Raw genomic sequence first — 17,881 nt, forward strand, 5'->3', positions numbered from 1 at the left:
TTAAGACAAGAATGAAGAATCATTGAGTAGCATGCTCAAGTCTGTAGTTAAATCACGGAGCTGGATTTGTCCAACTCTAAAACTTTTGCACTGTGCCAAACCTTTCGCCTGCTTTGCCCACCCTAAACATGCGACAGCAGTTTCCAGAAATGTGATAAAATTTTAAGCGGCTGCTGATAAAAGAGGTTCACAACTCAATTTATTTTTAGAGTTTTCATTTATTTTTCAGAAAAAAAAATCACATGTAAATAACAACTTACTCAGATATTTCATCTTGATCTCATGTATAATTAAACTTTGTTCTGAAACGGGAACCCTTGTTGCAGTAATGTGTCATGATAAATAATTGCATATTCAGGATTTGTGAAATGGGTGATCGGGAAAATTATGACAGAAAAAACATTTGTAAAAATCATTATTTACAAAAAAAATGATATCCACACCTTTTCTAACTCATAAGGCAAGTAACGTTAAAATGTTCTCATGATTATCTTCAATAAATCAGTACTACACATTCACGTCACCATTGCTCAACAGCGAGCTTTGCTGCAGCCAGCCCTTGCTTCTTTTGCTGTTTCTCTTCTTGAGCACAGCGCAGAAGCAGTAAAGCTTTCATCATAGACAAAGCAGTAACGTCTATGGGAATAAAAGTACTCTCTGTTGAATTACAACACGTAGGAAAAAGAGCCAGGCATCAACTTTTTAACAAGATTTTAAAAATATACTTGAGTATTTTAATCCACAATGTCTTTTATAAATATTTTATGCTCAAGGAATTTTGTGAAATTATATACTCCATACAGGTCATAAAGAAATTCAGCTTACTGTTGCTATAAAGATCATGGGGGGAATTCTAAATAAAGGCTACCACCAACTGAAATTCAAGTATATACGAACAGCATTTTCCTTAAGAAAGACAACTGACTGAATTTTATTACATTTAGAAACACAGGAAAATTTCTGACATTCTTTTCCTAATCTCTCTTATTGTTAAAGTAAAAAAAAAAATGGATGACACTTAGTAGGCATGAACATTAAAATCTGATCATTTCATTCATAGATTTTTTTTCGTACGGAAAGTGAAAAATTAAAAAAAAATTGTATATTGAAACCCAACAATATTCAAACAGTTAAAAAAAAGCCAGCTCTATAAATGACTGCTTAGCCTGTAGTGAAGCTGTACTCATAGATAAGATTAGCATATCATCATACCAACACTTGGCTTTTTCCAGAAAATGTATTCAACAGCAATTTTCCAACTCTCTTAAATTGAGAGAGAAACAGACAGATCAGACAGGAGCCAATCTCTTTCATGCACATCCATTGAACAAAGCAAGAATTCAATACTGACCAGCAAAACCAACACAGCTATAAGAATTATCATCCTATCACCTCTCACAAGGAAAAGAAAACAATCTGGCTTTGGACCTTGGGACAGTGATCCCAGCGATAGTTATTTGGTGTATTATTTAAAATAGTTTAAAGTAATGATGTATGTATGAATAACACTAAGCATTAGTTTTGCCAAAAAAAGACAAAAGGTGGAGAAAATGTCAATGAAGTAATATACAGCTGAACAAATGAGATGGAATTAACATTCACATGATACACTCATTCGATGTAATATTTTAAAATGATAAATGGCTTGTCATCTATCAAGCTGATTCACAAACTCTGAATGAATTAAAAATTGAGCTATATTTATAGAAGTGTAAAGTGATTTCAGCTTTATTCTGAATCGGTTTGTCCAGGAATTTTTTTAAAGGAATTTTGCTGATTTTGAGTAAAAACAATTGATTTCAAAATAAAGCATAGCAAAAAAAGAACTGGAAAATGCTTACTAATAGAGTGTACAGTTCTGCAAAATCCTTGCTAAATAATGTATCCCTCTCATTTAAAAAAACGTTTTTATATAGTTTCTAACAAGATTATGTAAAAATGCTGTCAGTGTTGAGATATCATGATTCAATTTCTTAAAGCTGTTTAATAAAATATTATCAAAGGTTGTCCATTAGCAGTAGTTCCACTCTGTAAAGAATTTGGATTGTTTTCAACAGATGGCAGCCTGATGTGCTGGTCATTAGTACAGACCTTAAACATGATACTTAAAAAATTAATATACTAAAACAACTTCATTGTTTTATTTTGAATATTTTAGGGGATAAAGTTAAATTCACTAAGATATACTAATGAAACTTAAAATAAATACTAATTGATTTGAAATGGTAGGGATTTTTCAAAGACCCAGAAGCATCCTTTCAAAACATTCCTGGTTGTATTATTTGCAGTCCTTGAAGGATATGTAAGCTGGTGTTAAAAAAAAAAACTTTTCTCAAGTTTCTTCAAGGTGTGTTTGGGAAAAAAAAAGTGTTCTTGTGATTTAATAACTTTCTTAAGCTTCATTAAAACACTGACCTTTATTATCAATGTCCGAGGGGTGGGGACTATGGCATAGGATCATGTATTCGCAGGCCACTGTGAACATTTGTCAGAACCAGTAGACCGGGACACAATTTGGAAAATACTGGAATATAGGTGAATGCAGTAGAAGTTTCCATTACTTATTTTTCTTTCAGGCATTAAGTGACACATAAAAATATATTTGCTTCTCATTGAAACATCTGTTCTTATAAGCTTAAAGATGTATTTAGAACAAGCAATCTACTATCCTAGGGATAGAAGGAGACAATCAAAAATACTATAAGTCAAAGGAAAAATAACTTTAGAAGTTATACGTGGAGAATAAATTATTATACTTATGGTGAATGTCAATAAGGAGGTGCCTTTCTCTCACAAGAATACTCATTGAAGATAGAAATCAGATATTAAACATGAGGGATAATGAAGAGGTATGACCATGATCACCTTAATAGACCCGAAAATTTGACATTCCTTCAAGAAGAATATTTCAGTTTGAATTAGATACTAAAATTGCAACTCTAGCCTACAGAAGACGACAGAACATCAAAGCAATGACATAAAGAAAAGCTAGTGGGTTTTCGTTTGTTGTTGTTTGTTTTTTAATATTTGGAGATTTAAATATAGGACTCCTACCTCATTTTTCCTCCATACACTCCATGCACAAAATATAATGTAATGGCGTCCATGTTTAATTCATGAGTGAGGGAATGGCATTTAGATGCTGTTTGCTAAATGGAAAAAAAAACCCACAAAAGAAGCAGGAAAATCCAATAAAGCCTCAAGACAGAAGTGCACATAGTAAAAGGTAGTGGGGAGGGGGGGATCATCGGAACACTCTTTAATCAATGTAACATAGATTGATTTGTCCATTTGTATCAACAATTTAATTTGACTTATTTCAAGGAAACATCATTTTTACTTATATTAACTTTTGAAGCAATATTTAGAGATCACCCACCTTTTGATATCATAACAAAATTATACTTGCATTGAAAAAAATTGCTGGTCAAAAAACCATGTAGCAAAATGAATATTTTTAAACTGAATGGGATTTTGCTGAATGCATAATCTAAGGAAAAAGAAGGCTTAAAAAAAATAGCAAACTCCACAACTCATCTTCTTAGTAGATATCTGCACATATTACTGTGTCATTCAAATTTAATTGACAGCGTGGTTATTTCGGAAAAAAAATAAAGGAAAAATAAAAATGATTGGTGCAACTCCTATAGAATGACACCAGTCCATGCTTATACAGCATCCAGTTCAAAGACGTACAAAATAAATAGGGTCAACTCACAAGTTACATATCTGTCTGAGTGTCTCTTGCAAGGAGGAAGACATTTATTAGGACTTTGTATTTGCAATGAGTGAGAACTTGCAGTCTCCCTACAGTTTCTCTTAGTCTTTTAAGACATTGATGAAAAGGACAGAAATATGAAAATGAGAGAATGAATTTCAAGCCACTTTGACACAGAGATAGCATAACAGGAGAACTCTAAGCAACTCTAGAAAAAGCCCTGAATCTTTTTTTTTTTTTTTTTTAAGATTGGAGAAAGTTAAATGGACTGAGTGAAAAAATAAGCTCACTAGAAAAGTGATATTTGACTTACAGTTAATGTCTAAAATCTGATAAAATGTCATAACTAAGAAGGACCTCAGAGACCTATTAGGGCAGTGATTCTCAAAATTTGGGTGCTTGTCAAAATACATATTACTAAATAGTATCCCTAGAGATTTATTCATTCAATGTAAACTTATTGATGTGCTACTATCTTCTAAGCTCTGGGGATGTGGTGGTGACTGAGCCAAAATCATTGTCCTTTAAATGAATGTTAATGCAAACAGTCCAAAAGTCATAATTTGAGAAACATACTCTTTTCCAACAATTTTGCTATTACAATTACCCATATTTTGATACTAATTTTTCATAGCACCTTTTAACCTTGGGATTCAAATGGAATATGTAGAATTTATTTCCCAGAATGAACAAGCAAAACTGGCCAGCGGCTCCCTCTGCAGTCAAGATAACTGGGTTACTTCCAGCTTCAGTGTCACTTTGGGCAAATTAATTAATCTAAGCCTCAATGTCATCATTTGTAAAATAGGAATTAAAAAGAGTACCTACAACATTTGGGTTGATATAAGGATTAAATGAGCTAATATCTATATTGACTGGTATATGGTAAGCACTCCAGTAAGTATAAATTTTTATTATACATCAGTCAATCACTGTGATTGTACAAGTTTTCTTATGAACCCCCCCAAGTGGATCCATCTGAGTCTAGTAGAATCATGGAACTTCAGAGGCGGGAAAAATTTTATAGATTGTTGATACGTTATGATGGTGTTTAAATAGTGTTGGTTGGGGGGGGGCACAGATTTAAACTGCTGAAGGAACTCATTCATGGCTTTGAACTGTTTTGTCTAACAGAATTCCATGTGCAACTTTAGTAGAAAAAAGTCCTGCTGTTAAGAAAAGCTTGAAAATCACTGGCAATCCCAATCCTTCATTCTAAGGATGAGAAACTGAGAAGGGTAGTGATTTGTCCAACATCACACAGCAGGAGTTAGTGGTAGAGTTAATGTAGTTACCAGGTTTCTTTAAAGAAGATTTAGAAATGACAATGTGTAAAATTATTGCCTCAAACACTTTGCAGATTAAGATTGAGTAAAAATACATAAAAACAAAAATAAAGCATCTCTATTTACTGAAAACCATTTGAAATGTCGACATTCTTTCTCTATAGGTTAAATATGTTCCCAAATACCATACAGTGACTTTTCAGTTTGGCTGTAAGTGTAGAGAAGAACAGAGCTCTAAAAATAATTAAAAATTTAATTCTTAGGAATTATAAATTCCAACTATGGTAAAATTCAGACTAATTCTTAATAAGAATTTATTTTAAAAATATCAAGAAAATATGGAATTTATTTTAAAAAGAAAAACATACTTTCCATGTTGTCAAAATAAAGCAATATCATTCATACTTTCTATCTTGTTAGAACAGAAACTTTTAAAATCATAAATCTCAGGAAATGGTGTTCTGGTTAATGAGAACTCTTGCTTTTTATTTTAACCCCTGGTATTGAAAATATTACTATATACTTGCCCATTTTGTTTAATTTTAGGAATTGATAATGAACCTGACTTAATGTTGTTGTTGTTTTTTTTCAATAGCAGAGACTCTTGCATTGTCTAGGATTATTTTTCCTAATGTGAATTCCTATTGTACAGTACTATAGATACACGTATAACAGGTATAAACTATAAGTTTGAAAAAAAGCCCACCAGAATCTAAATCCCTGATATGAGTTTATTGTGTTATTCTTTGACCTATTTTCTGAAAGGAGAAGGGATGTATTCTCTAATGAGGTTCTGGTTATTGAAAGTTTAATAATTATGAAGCCAATGACTTCCATTCTGTTTCACAAAGCCTAATTAAGGGATCATAAGAGATCTCCATAGTTTTAAATTTAGTTCCTGGAAACATTTGAATAATGTTAGAAATTATTGTAATCTATGTTTTAAATTATATTTTTTACAATATCAACAAAATTACTCTGAAAGAAAACCCTTGTGCTTAATTACTAATTCACGCTAGAACTATATAAAATAAAATATAAAGAGCAAGACATAAGAACCAGTAATATTTACACATTTTTAATATGCTTTGTACTCATAATATTCAATATGTTTTCTCATGAATTACTTAAAAACGCATTTTTATATTTGTATGTTGGATAATTCTCAATTATCTTACCTACAACTATCTGCTTATTCTCCATTGGTTTCAGTGTTTGAAGTTTTCCCTATGTTTTATGGGAGTGAAAAGTTTGCATTTTCTATTTTGGTTTCAAAATCAAATTGAGTATCTTTACTTAAAATGAGTATATTAATAATTTGTTCAAAGAACTTCAATACCAGACTATTTGGGGAGCCAACTGAGAGTGTTTGGATAGTAGGAATTCTTCTGAGGTGAAACAGACCTTTTTGAACATTCTCTTGGTAGCAAGCACTGATTGAGAAGTACAAATATTAATTTAAAAAGTTCCACTATAAACAATTGCAGTCACAATCTCTTTTTAAAAGTAAGACTTACAAAATTTAATTTGATTCTAAAATTTAAAGGGCTAACGATTCTTTGTCAAATATAAGTGAATGTAAAACTTAATCAACTAATGATAAATATAACAGCTTAATAATTACAGTTATTTAACAGTGTAACTTAGAATAAGAATTGGTTCATGTTTAAAGAAAGCTCTATGACTTAAAGGGAGTTTTATATTTTCAGATGGTAGAGGAGGGAGGTTTTACAACTGTGACCCACCCCTGAAGAAGTGCTTCTCCATTCTGAATCCCCCCAGTGTGAGGCCAGACTGAGTAATTACAGTTTTAATCACACCTTGCAACAATGAAATCATGACATAAATTTTTGATAACTCTCTTCCTGGTTCCCTAAGAGTGGCAACGATTTATAGTTACATATGATGAATCTTAGCCAAAAGGAAATTTATTGTACAATGTGGATAGAATCTCATAATCTCATTTATAAAGCTTTTTTTTTTTTTCCTTCCCAAATGATATAAATGATGATGATTAAAATTTTCCTTCTGGACTTAAATAGGGAACTAAATTTTTTTTTTCTGAGATTTCAATCTTAGTGTTTTGATTCCTGTAGGTAAAGAGAAAGATATGTGACCATTCTCCATGCTAGATGGGAGAGACTCTGTTCAGAGTAATTGTGCAAAAGCTGTTAACCAGTTCACCTATGGAAAGTTTTGAAATTTTAAAATCACAATTTTGGCTTTAGTCTGATATTATTCAGCAAATCTCCACATTTGCTAAACTGTAGAGAGAGGGGGGCAAGGTTAAGACTTGAACATCTTCTCTACTCTTGGTTAGAATTTCATATACTTAAACTTTAAATATGAATTGCTTTCCCTTTTTACACAAGTTATAAAAATAAGAGGTCCTGTTTACACAGTTTGCATTTTTATGAAATTTGCAGTTTGAAAAAAAAGCTTTTTAAAAAGTGGTAATTAATGCTTTTCTTGAATATGCTGTAACTTTAGAATTTTTTTTTCTGAAATAGTTTCTGAATTTAACCCACTAAATATTTGAAGATAGAATTTTTATTTAGCACTAGAGTAAAACATACTAAGGATTGAAGAAAAGGAAGTGTTTTTTTTTCCTGGTTCCACTTAATTTTCTTTGTATGTGGCACCCCCTTTATGACAGCTATCAATATTATATTTAAATTTTATATATTGACAAAATGCAATCTACCTCTGTAAGCATTGTGCCATTCAACAGTACTACTATTAAATTTACATACCACAGTTGAAATTACATCCATTTCAGGAATGGTAAAATGCTAAAACTCAAGTGTCTAACTGCCTTACTGGAATGAGTACAATTTACAAATACAATAATTACATTTTAAAACCATTAACAATATTACACCTAGAAGTAAATACTGTAAGACTGGTCACCATGGTATTGTGTGAGGGAAATCATTGCTGAAAGTCACTGACATTTCCAGCAGATATATCCCAAGTGCAGATTTTGGTTTGTTTTCATCAAACCAAAATTAAAACCTGTTTCTCATACAACAGTTCTCCATTATATGAATCCTCCAAATCCTTGCATATGATTTTATTAGTTATCTGCCAAGTATTTTCCTGCAAAACAAAACATATCAACAGGTTACCTTCCATAACGTGATTATTATATGGGGGCAACATTTTTATTCTTCCTGCCCTACCACTAGAAGCTAATCGCTGCATCTTGAGGAGAGCAATACTAGTATCAAATATGCGCAATTTTTTAAGTTTTTAATTTCCCAGCCCAGCAAGTTGTCTTTTCACATTTCCGAATGAATCCTTTGCAGAGGTTTAGGTTTTAGGATAGGGTGGAGGATTTGTTCCCGGATGTGGGAACCCAACTTGTTACAAGAATAGTAACCATATAACCTGGGTCATTTTTTGACAGTGAAAGGGCTATAACTGATAATTACACGAGTATAGCAGGCATAAAAACCAGCAAGTCATTGATATCTTGTTATCCCAGCAAGTCATGGATAAGTATAATCACCCTAGTATTGGGGACTCCTTTGCCAACCAACTATTATATATGCCAAAAACCTGTCTCACGGCCATTGCAGCTCATGGGCAACCATTGCTGATACCTGGCCTAGATTCTTTAAGGGTACTTATATTAAAGTGAAAGATCTTCTCAGATCTCAGCTATGCCTAACAAGTCTAAAACCTATGAAGTCCTGTTGGAGAAAAAGTTTTCAGTTAAGAGGTAAATTCAAAGGCAAATAGCATTTATTTTGTTTGCATATATATATATATATTTTTTGTTTGCCCGTATATATATATATATATATATATATATGTAAAAGTAGGATTTACTCCATTAACCGTAGTGTATACATGTATATAATGGGAATGACTGGTCATCCCTGCATAAGAAACAGAACCAGAGGCATGATAAATAGTCAGGGCCTTTCTAATTTCTGATTTCCAGTTTATTATCCCATTTTTACCTCATTCTATAATTGGTTTGCTTTCTAACTGGGATGAGAAATGGGGATTGGGAGTGGGGAAGAGGAAAAGAAAGAAGATGAGCAAATCAGACACTATTCCTTCTTAAGAAAGAGTAGCTATGGCAACACTATTTTTGCAAATGAAACTCACAGGATACCCACTTACCTGCAGCAAATCTTTTCTTGATAAGTGAAAACCGATACCCTGCTCCAACAAGTTCAATGTCACAACCAGAAAGGGTGCTTCCTTCACTTGTAAACTGCACAACCAATGGGGAAGGTTTGCTTGGGCCTTCAGATAACTGAAATCTTGCCAATAAAGAACCCACCCCTAAGAAAAGAGTATCATTACAAGGTAACAGTCAACACAACATGATGGATATAGTTTTGGAAATTGTATTCAAAAGTTAACATACACAATCTAACTTACTAGACAATGGTATATGTTTCAGTGACAAAATGGTAATGAATGAAATTTATCATGAAATATTATGAGGAACTCCTTTTTGAACACTGATGAAAGTGTAACTCAGACAAACGGTACTCCAAAATTTGGGAGCATGATACTTGGAAGGCAATGTATTTTCCAAGCTATGATTAATATCACAAGAAAGTAAGAAATACCTAAACTAGCAGAGAGTTGAGATCTGATACAAAATGAAAACATGTCTCATGAAAAGCTCTTCTCTGAAGAATAGTCTGTTTGATGTGGGGGTGGACAGAAAAGGGGAAGTAGAGGATTCATGCAGGAATTATTTGCTTTTATTGGTTGAAATAAGTATATACCAAAGTGAGGTGAAATATTTTGCTTGTTTTCAATCTAAGTGTATTTTTGCTAATAGTTTTCTAATACCTGAAAATTATTTCAGCCTTAAATATTAATTAAAATAAGCCTACAATGACATTACCTCCATTTTCTGACTTCTGAGAAATATCAGGAATCTTCCACAATATTCTCTGTTGTTCAGCATTCCTAAAAATAAAATAGGTAAAAGGCTTTTGCATAGGCAAAGGTTTTTGTCTAATGGATGCCATATTTTTTCTAGATAAGGCTAACTTAAAAAAATGAATCTTGAAAATGTTAACTACAATTTATGCTTTATCTATCTACCTACGTACCTATCTATGCATCCATCCATCCATCCATGCATCCATCTATCCATCCATCTATAATTCTCTCTTTTTTCTGTTCCTTATTGTAACTAGCCACAACACTGTCAGATAGGAAAACATGTAGAAGACAGGCAGTTATTTGACACAGCTACTGAAAACACAGATGAGAAATGTTAACCAATTAATTCAGGTAACTTAAGTTGGAGCTATCATATGGCTGACTTTCTTTTTAATGTTCTCCTTTTTGCTTCTAAGAATCACATGGAAAAACTAGAGTAATTTTTTCTAAGAGAACAAGTTCTTTTTAACAACTGCTATCGGTACGCAGTGTCTATTCAGTATCTGTTCCCATACCTTCTCTAGTGGTGTCTTTTTATAGCTCAGAAGGCTATAAAACAAAACCCTACATTTCTTAGACACCCCTGTAGTTAGGGTCCTAGATGCATGTTAGGGTCTACCAATTACATGCACTGCTTGAGATTTGGAGGATAGAAGGGAGGCAGAGGCCATTCTCCTGCCACTTTCGTGGCTGTTTTCTGCTGGCCAGTAACCCAACTGAGATGTGGGGATCTTCTAACAAAGTGCTCCATACAGCCCAGGCTCCAGTTCTGTGAGTGTTGAGTAGTTAAGGCAGTGCCGGTAGGAACTTTCTTATCCTTGGATCAACATGGCAGCAGTGAGTTCTTGAATTCAATGGCTCCATGGGCAGCTTCCTGGTATCTATGCTTCGTGGTTGTGGCTGAGGTAGCAGCTTCCCTGGCAGGCCAGTTCTGCAGTGTTCTGGGAAACATTCTTGGAGATCCAGCCTAAAGCTTATTCCTCTAGCACTTCCACCATCGTGTGAGCATCTGAATCCCTGTGTTAAATCATTTTCTGCTTAAAATAACAGAACAGAATGGTTGCTCTTTCCTGCTCTGAACCCTGACACATAGGCCTGCTGTGATCTCCTCCTGTAGGAAACACAAATGCTAAGAAGTCTGTGATCCCTTTGCCCAGAAAGAGCCCATTGGTAAAGAGGAAGGGGACTGGGGTCTCCTTACCAGACTGCTGGTGGGAGAACGGCCTGGAGCTTGGTTACCCCTCCATCTATGGGGACCAGGAACTGCACGTTGTTGAGGGCCACCGCAGTTGTCATTGCATCCGTATTGTATTTGTAATCTATGCGCAGGTCAGTGCTTGCTGGCTCACACCGCCAGTTCACTGCCAGGTTCAGGGGTGTGGACTGAATGCCCTGGGCAGACACCTTGCCAAACGATAGCAAAGAGAATATTTAAGACTTGACCACTAATCTGAGACAAAGCTAGAAGCTCTGACTATCTCCCATGGGGATACTCTTAGCTATAAAATGTCACAATGTTGTCAGTGCTGTTTACAAATGAGCCCTCAATAAATTATCACTGTGAAGGGTGCCCTGTGAAAGAGAGATGGGTGCTACAGGTAAATTGTTATAGGTTAAAAACATAAAATCTCCATAGCACTTTAGAGTTTACAATGCACTTTAGGTCAGTTAGGGAGGTGTTTAGGAGCTGGTTAGGAGCTGAGGCCAAGGAGTTAGTCTTGGATCTGAGTTCTGACTGTTACTTACAAGCAGATCTTGGACCAGTCACTAAACCTCTCTGAGCCTTAGTTATTTCTTCATCTGCCAAAGGGGAATTATAATAATAATATCCACCCCTAGAGTTGTCAGGGAAATCGAAGATATTTTATGTGAAACAGTCAGCATAGTGCCTAGCACTTAGTAAAAGCATTAGTGTTTTCACACAGATTACCTGCTGATACTCTCGTACTTTCTCTTCACAACATACCAGCGAGTTAGACAAAGCAGAGTATCATTACTCCTTTGGGATCTGCCAGAGTGAGGACTTGAACCCAGGTCCTCTAATTAGAATGGGTACATTCTACCGTCTCCTGTCAATTCTAGCTAGAATCAACGATGAATTTGACCAAGGAAAAGCCACATTTGCAGAACCAACAATATTGTCTTATCTAAAGACAAAAATACCAACTTGATTTCTGGGTCCACAGTGAGTTCACAATGTTATTATGTCTCGATTGTTCACTGTGATGGTACTCTAGGAGACTTCTTTAACCAGCACACATACATATACTGCAGGGTCTGTGTGGGTGACGTCTATGCCCTTGCAGTTGTTTTTGTTTTTAAGTTTATTTAGAGAGAGAGAGTGTGTGTGTGTGAGCTGGTGTGGGGCAGAGAGAGGGAGGCAGAGAATCCCAAGCAGAGCCCAACATGGGGCTGTCTCACTAACAGTGAGATCATGACCTGAACCTAAATCAAAAATCGGACGCTAAACCAACTGAGCCACCCAGGCGTTCCATGCCCTTCCAGTTTTTTTGTGTGGAGTACGAGTTTTGCCAATTTTAAAGACTATAAACAGCTGGCTATTGGCCTAGCATTGCTCACACATAGGGACACCATGGGGAAGGGGTCTGAGGGCAGGTTGAGCTCAGAAGGCAGCAGTGGTTGCTACAGAAACAAGCCCAGATATGGGTTCTTTTATAAAATGACAGACATGGCTTTCAATGACAACTGTAGTTAGATAACTATTATAAGTTTTTATACTTGAAATATTTTTAGCGGCACAAGCCTCTGCAAATGAACTATGCTTTGAAAATGTGTTATATAAGGTAAATCAAAAGCACAGCAGACTGACCCTTCCCTGCCTGTTTCTGCCCTCTATCTCAGTGGTAGTTCTTGACTTCACAGTGGCTCCTCTACCCAGTGACAAGTGCTTTTTGAATTTGTACAGGTATGTTTTTGATTGGATGCTCCTGGTGGCCAAAAAATAAACATGCTGAGATTTTAAGGCAATCCCACAACATGCTTGCTGTGATTCCCACCCAATACCTTGGATGGTTGGAAAACAGTATGACCACAACTAAACAACAAATGGGATTCCTCAGAGCTCACTTTAAAACAAAACAGCAGGCCTAGGGCTACTTATATTTTACAAATACTTTGAAATATATTAGGCTATTAATCCCTCACAACAACCTATAAAAACATCTAGGTAGGACTGTTATTCAGCATAGTGTTGAAAATCCTCAGAAATCAGACAACACAAAGAAATAAAAGGCATCCAAATCAGCAAGGAGGAAGTCAAACTCTCACTCTTCACAGATGACATGATACTCTATGTGGAAAACTCAAAGACTCCATGAATAGCCTGTTAGAACTGATCCATGAATTCAGCAAAGTCACAGAATATAAAATCAACATACAGAAACTGCATTTCTATATGCCAGTAAGGAAGCAGCAGAAAGAAATCAATTTACAATTGCACCAAAAACCATAAAATACCTAGGAATACACCTAACCAAAGAGGTGAAAAATCTATACACTGAAAACTATAGAAAGCTTATGAAAGAAAATGAAGAAGATGCACAAAAAAAGTGGAAAAACATTCCATGCTCATGGATTGGAAGAACAAATATTGTTAAAATGTCTACACCACCCAAAGCAATCTACATATTCAGTGCAATTCCTATCAAAATAACACTAGCAGTCTTCACAGAAAAAACAACCCTAAAATTTGTATGGCACCAGAAAAGACCCCAAACAGCCAAAGTAATCCTGAAAAAGAAAACCAAAGCTGGAAGCATCACAGTTCTGGACCTCAAGCTGTATTACAAAGCTGTAATCATCAAGACAGTATGGTACTGGCACAAAAAACAGACACTCAGATCAATGGATCAGAATAGAGAACCCAGAAATGGACCCACAAACGTATGGCCAACTAATCTTTGACAAATCAGGAAAGAATATCCAATGGAATAAAGACAGTCCTCAGACTGGGACCTCATCAAAATAAAAAGCTTCTGCACAGTAAAGGAAACAATCAGCAAAACTAAAAGGCAACCGAGAGAATGGGAGAAGATATTTGCAAATGACATATCAGATAAAGGGTTAGTATCCAAAATCTTTAAAGAACTTACCAAACTCAACACCCAAAAAACAAATAATCCAGTGAAGAAATAGGCAAAAGACATGAATAGACACTTTTCCAAAGAAGACATCCAGATGACTAACAGACACATGAAAAGATGCTCAACATCACTCATCAGGGAAATACAAATCAAAACCACAACGAGATACCCCCTCACACCTGTCAAAATGACTAAAAGTAACAACTCAGGCAACAACAGATGTTGGCAAGGATGCAGAGAAAGAGGAACCCTTTTGCATTGCTGGTGGGAATGCAAACTGGTACAGCCACTCTGGAAAACAGTATGGAGGTTCCTCAAAAAATTAAAAATAGAACTACCCTATGACCCAGCAATTGCACTACTAGGTATTACCCAAAAGATATGAGTGCTGTTTCAAAGGGGCACATGCACCCAGTGTTTATAACAGCGCTATCGACAATAGCCAAATTATGGAAAGAGCCCAAATGTCCATCGATGGATGAATGGGTAAAGAAGATGTGGTATATATATATATATATATATATATATATATATATATATATATATATACATAAAATGGAATATTACTTGGTGATCAAAAAGAATGAAATCTTACCATTTGCAACAACGTGGATGGAACTAGAGGGTATTATGCTAAGTGAAATTAGTCAGTCAGAGAAAGACAAATATCATATGACTTCATTCATATGTGGAATTTAAGATACGAAACAGAGGAACATAAGGGAAGGGAAGGAAAAATAATATAAAAACAGGAAGGGAGATTAACCATAAGAGACTCTTAAATACAGAAAACAAACTGAGGTTTGCTGGAGGGGTTTTGGGTGGGGGGGATGGGCTAAATGCGTAAGGGGCATAAAGGACGACACTTGTTGGGATGAGCACTGGGTGTTAAGTGTAAGTGATGAATCACTAAATTCTCCTCTTGAAATCATTATTGCACCATATTTTAGCTAACTTAGATGTAAATAAAAATAAATAAATAAATAAATTAATTAATTAATTAAAAAAAACATCTAGGTAGGAATCACTATTATCCTTATTTGCAGATGAGGAAACAGGGGTTCAGGGAGATTAAGTGTCTAAAGTCAGTGGCCAGTAGGAAGCTGACTTAATTCCAGAATTCAGTTTCTTGCCTACACTTTAATACTTTACACCCACCTCATGTTGCAGTAGGTGAATTCTGTCTGCTTTCTAGGTTCACTTAATGACAAATGGGATGGAGGCTTAAAAGAAAAATCCCACAGGCTTTAAAATTCATAGGATTCAATCTCAATTATTGAAATTTCTTGCAACTTCATTTTTATAATCTCCAAGTAGCCTTTTAAGCTTCTATTTTCTTATAAATTATAGCTTTTAAGTTAGATTAAAAGGAATGTTATTTTATTTTCTTTTATTTAATGTTAGGCATATTAGAATACACAATTATAATGTGGAAGAGACACCCTGACTGTATGAATAGGCTTACCTGATACTTGAGCATGTCCACGTTGTAATACGTAGCCTGGGGTTTTTGTTCCGACACTTTCTTTAAGTGAGTCATCAAATTTGGCATGTTTACCCAGAATTCCTTGGTATTGGCATCATTTTGAGTGTTATCGCTATTCAGTTGGGAAAAAAAAATTGTTGAGTCGCATCTTGTGACAAATATTATCCACTCAAAGAAGCATCTTAGCAAAGTGTCATCTGATTTCTATATCCATCTATGACAATCTATAGAGATCATATTACTAACAGTACTATAGCTTTAGTACAACTGCAGTTCTGAATGGTATTATGTTAAGAGATTAATACACATAAGGAAGTATGATTGTATTGCTACGAATTTCAGTGAGTGCCCAATAATATCAACCAATCCTGATGATAACTGGTTGCTTTAAAGAGTGAATTATTTATTAACCCAAACTTAATAGCTCTTTCTACATGACCACAGTTTCCTCTGAATTAGTCAGTTAATGCAATCAAGGAGCTGGGTACATTGATTTTTTTTTTTTAATTGACGTGAACAGTAGTTTCTCAGAAATTACTGAGTTAAATATTTGGCCAAATGTAAACACAGTCTTTATCTCCAACTGAGGAGAAAAATGTGATCCTAAAACTACCATGGTATTTTATCTGAGAGCATCCAGATCAGAAAATAGTCACTGCACTTACAAGATGGTCTTGGAATTTAAATGATAATAATCATGGTAGTTACAATAAAGAAATGTAGTCGTGATGAATTCAGGAATTTGGTATTCTTTTTTTTTTTTTTTAAATGTTTATTCAGTTTTGAGAGACAGAGAGCAAGAAAGGGTGGGGCAGAGAGAGAGGGAGACACAGAATCCGAAGCAGGCTCCAGGCTCCGAGTTGTCAGCACAGAGCCTGACACGGGGCCCGAACTCACAAGCTGTGAGATCATGACCTGAGCCAAAGTCAGTTGCCCAACTGACTGAGCCACCCAGGTGCCCCAGGAATTTTGTATTCTTAAAGATTTGTTAGCTTTGCTCAGGTGTCTCTCCATACGTCAGTCACCCAATGTATCTTGAAAATGCTTGTCTCAATGACAAATGGAATCAGTCAAGAGTGTGAGCAGCCTCTGTTCACTTTCACATAATAAGGAAACTGAGGGCCCAAGTAATTCAGTAACCTGACATACAACTCACTTACTGAATGGAAATTAGAGGTTAAGAAGACAGAAGGATGACAGTAATAAAGTGATGAAGGCAGGCCAGAAGTAAGTTGGTATGATCCAGCCTCCAAAAGTCAAACAAATTAAGAGAATGAGTCAAAAAAACATCAGGGCTTTAAAACTGCTACTGATCTGTTAGGAGGGAGTGGCTGTGGGGGGCTCAGTCTCAGCATGACCCATGTGAATTCTGCTGGGCCCTGGTATAGGTTGTTGAGGACAAAACAAAAACAAAGCTCTACAACTGTGGGCATGTAGGATGTGGATGGAAAAGATTCCCGGCCCCTGAGACATTGCCCCTGGGTAAGCTGAGCTGAGGATACTGATGAAGGCTGTCTAAACTTGTATTACCTAAGAGCATCCAAGTTACCCAGAGGCTGGAGATAAGAGTGATAGAGAGTCAGTGAAATTAAGTGATTTGCTTATGGGTAACAGCTAATAAGAACAGTCAGGATGCCAGCCCAGGTCAGTATACTGTAGGTCATACTTTCCCACTGTACCAAAATAGAGGTACAGAATGAATATCCAGTAACATGTCATTAATTTGTACTAAACAGATCTGAATAGTTGGGAAAATTTCAATGACACTATTTTTTACAGAAATGTATTTTCTAAGTTTAATAACAAATTAAGCTAACTCATATATCTACGATAATTCCTCAGAGAGCTTGCTTTAATAAATATTCAAGAAAGCTTTGTCAATCAGATAGAGATGCCAGTTACTTGGAGAGGCGATTCTTGAATGCTCAAGAAGTCTTGAGAATTCTTTAGTCTCATGATTGGCTTCACGATTGTTCCCGAATATTCTTTACAAGCAAACCCCTTTCATAATGGGAAAGTAGAAGTAAACTTCAATTTGGTCCCTGTCAAGGGGTCGCAAACCCAAAGGTGTTCAGGTGCCGAGCTGTGAACCTAAATGAAGTCTTTCAGAACACATAAATGAGAGAATTGGCTGGTCTAAGGCAATAGATGTTAAAAGGCTTGTACTGTGATCGAGAAAAATACTCGCTTATGCTGCCTTTTAAAAACTAGGGCTGGTAGTAGTGATGTTAGAGCAGTCCCGCATAACAAACCCACATAAGCTACATGGCCATGAGTTACCAATCACAGCCCTGACACAATAATCAAATATTTAGAATTTATAAGGTCCAAATGAGTATTTTTTATTCTTGTTTTAGCAGATAATAAT

General features: G+C 35.4%; 1 protein-coding gene across 9 annotated transcripts in view; it reads right to left on the reverse strand.

Annotated features, from left to right (window-relative positions):
• Window positions 1-8,062: 8,062 nt before the first annotated feature.
• Window positions 8,063-17,881, reverse strand: part of SGIP1 (SH3GL interacting endocytic adaptor 1) — a 203,056-nt gene continuing 193,237 nt past the window's right edge. For all 9 annotated transcript variants that reach the window (XM_049618508.1, XM_049618509.1, XM_049618512.1 and 6 more), the window contains 5 exons: window positions 15,493-15,625; window positions 11,126-11,328; window positions 9,881-9,945; window positions 9,139-9,303; window positions 8,063-8,103 (listed from right to left, as the gene is read on the reverse strand). In XM_049618508.1, the coding sequence (XP_049474465.1) occupies window positions 8,081-8,103; window positions 9,139-9,303; window positions 9,881-9,945; window positions 11,126-11,328; window positions 15,493-15,625 (589 nt within the window). In that variant the 3' untranslated portion in view covers window positions 8,063-8,080. The remainder of the gene's footprint in view (window positions 8,104-9,138; window positions 9,304-9,880; window positions 9,946-11,125; window positions 11,329-15,492; window positions 15,626-17,881) is intronic.

This window comes from Panthera uncia, assembly GCF_023721935.1.
Source record: "Panthera uncia isolate 11264 chromosome C1 unlocalized genomic scaffold, Puncia_PCG_1.0 HiC_scaffold_4, whole genome shotgun sequence".
Classification (NCBI taxonomy): domain Eukaryota; kingdom Metazoa; phylum Chordata; class Mammalia; order Carnivora; family Felidae; genus Panthera; species Panthera uncia.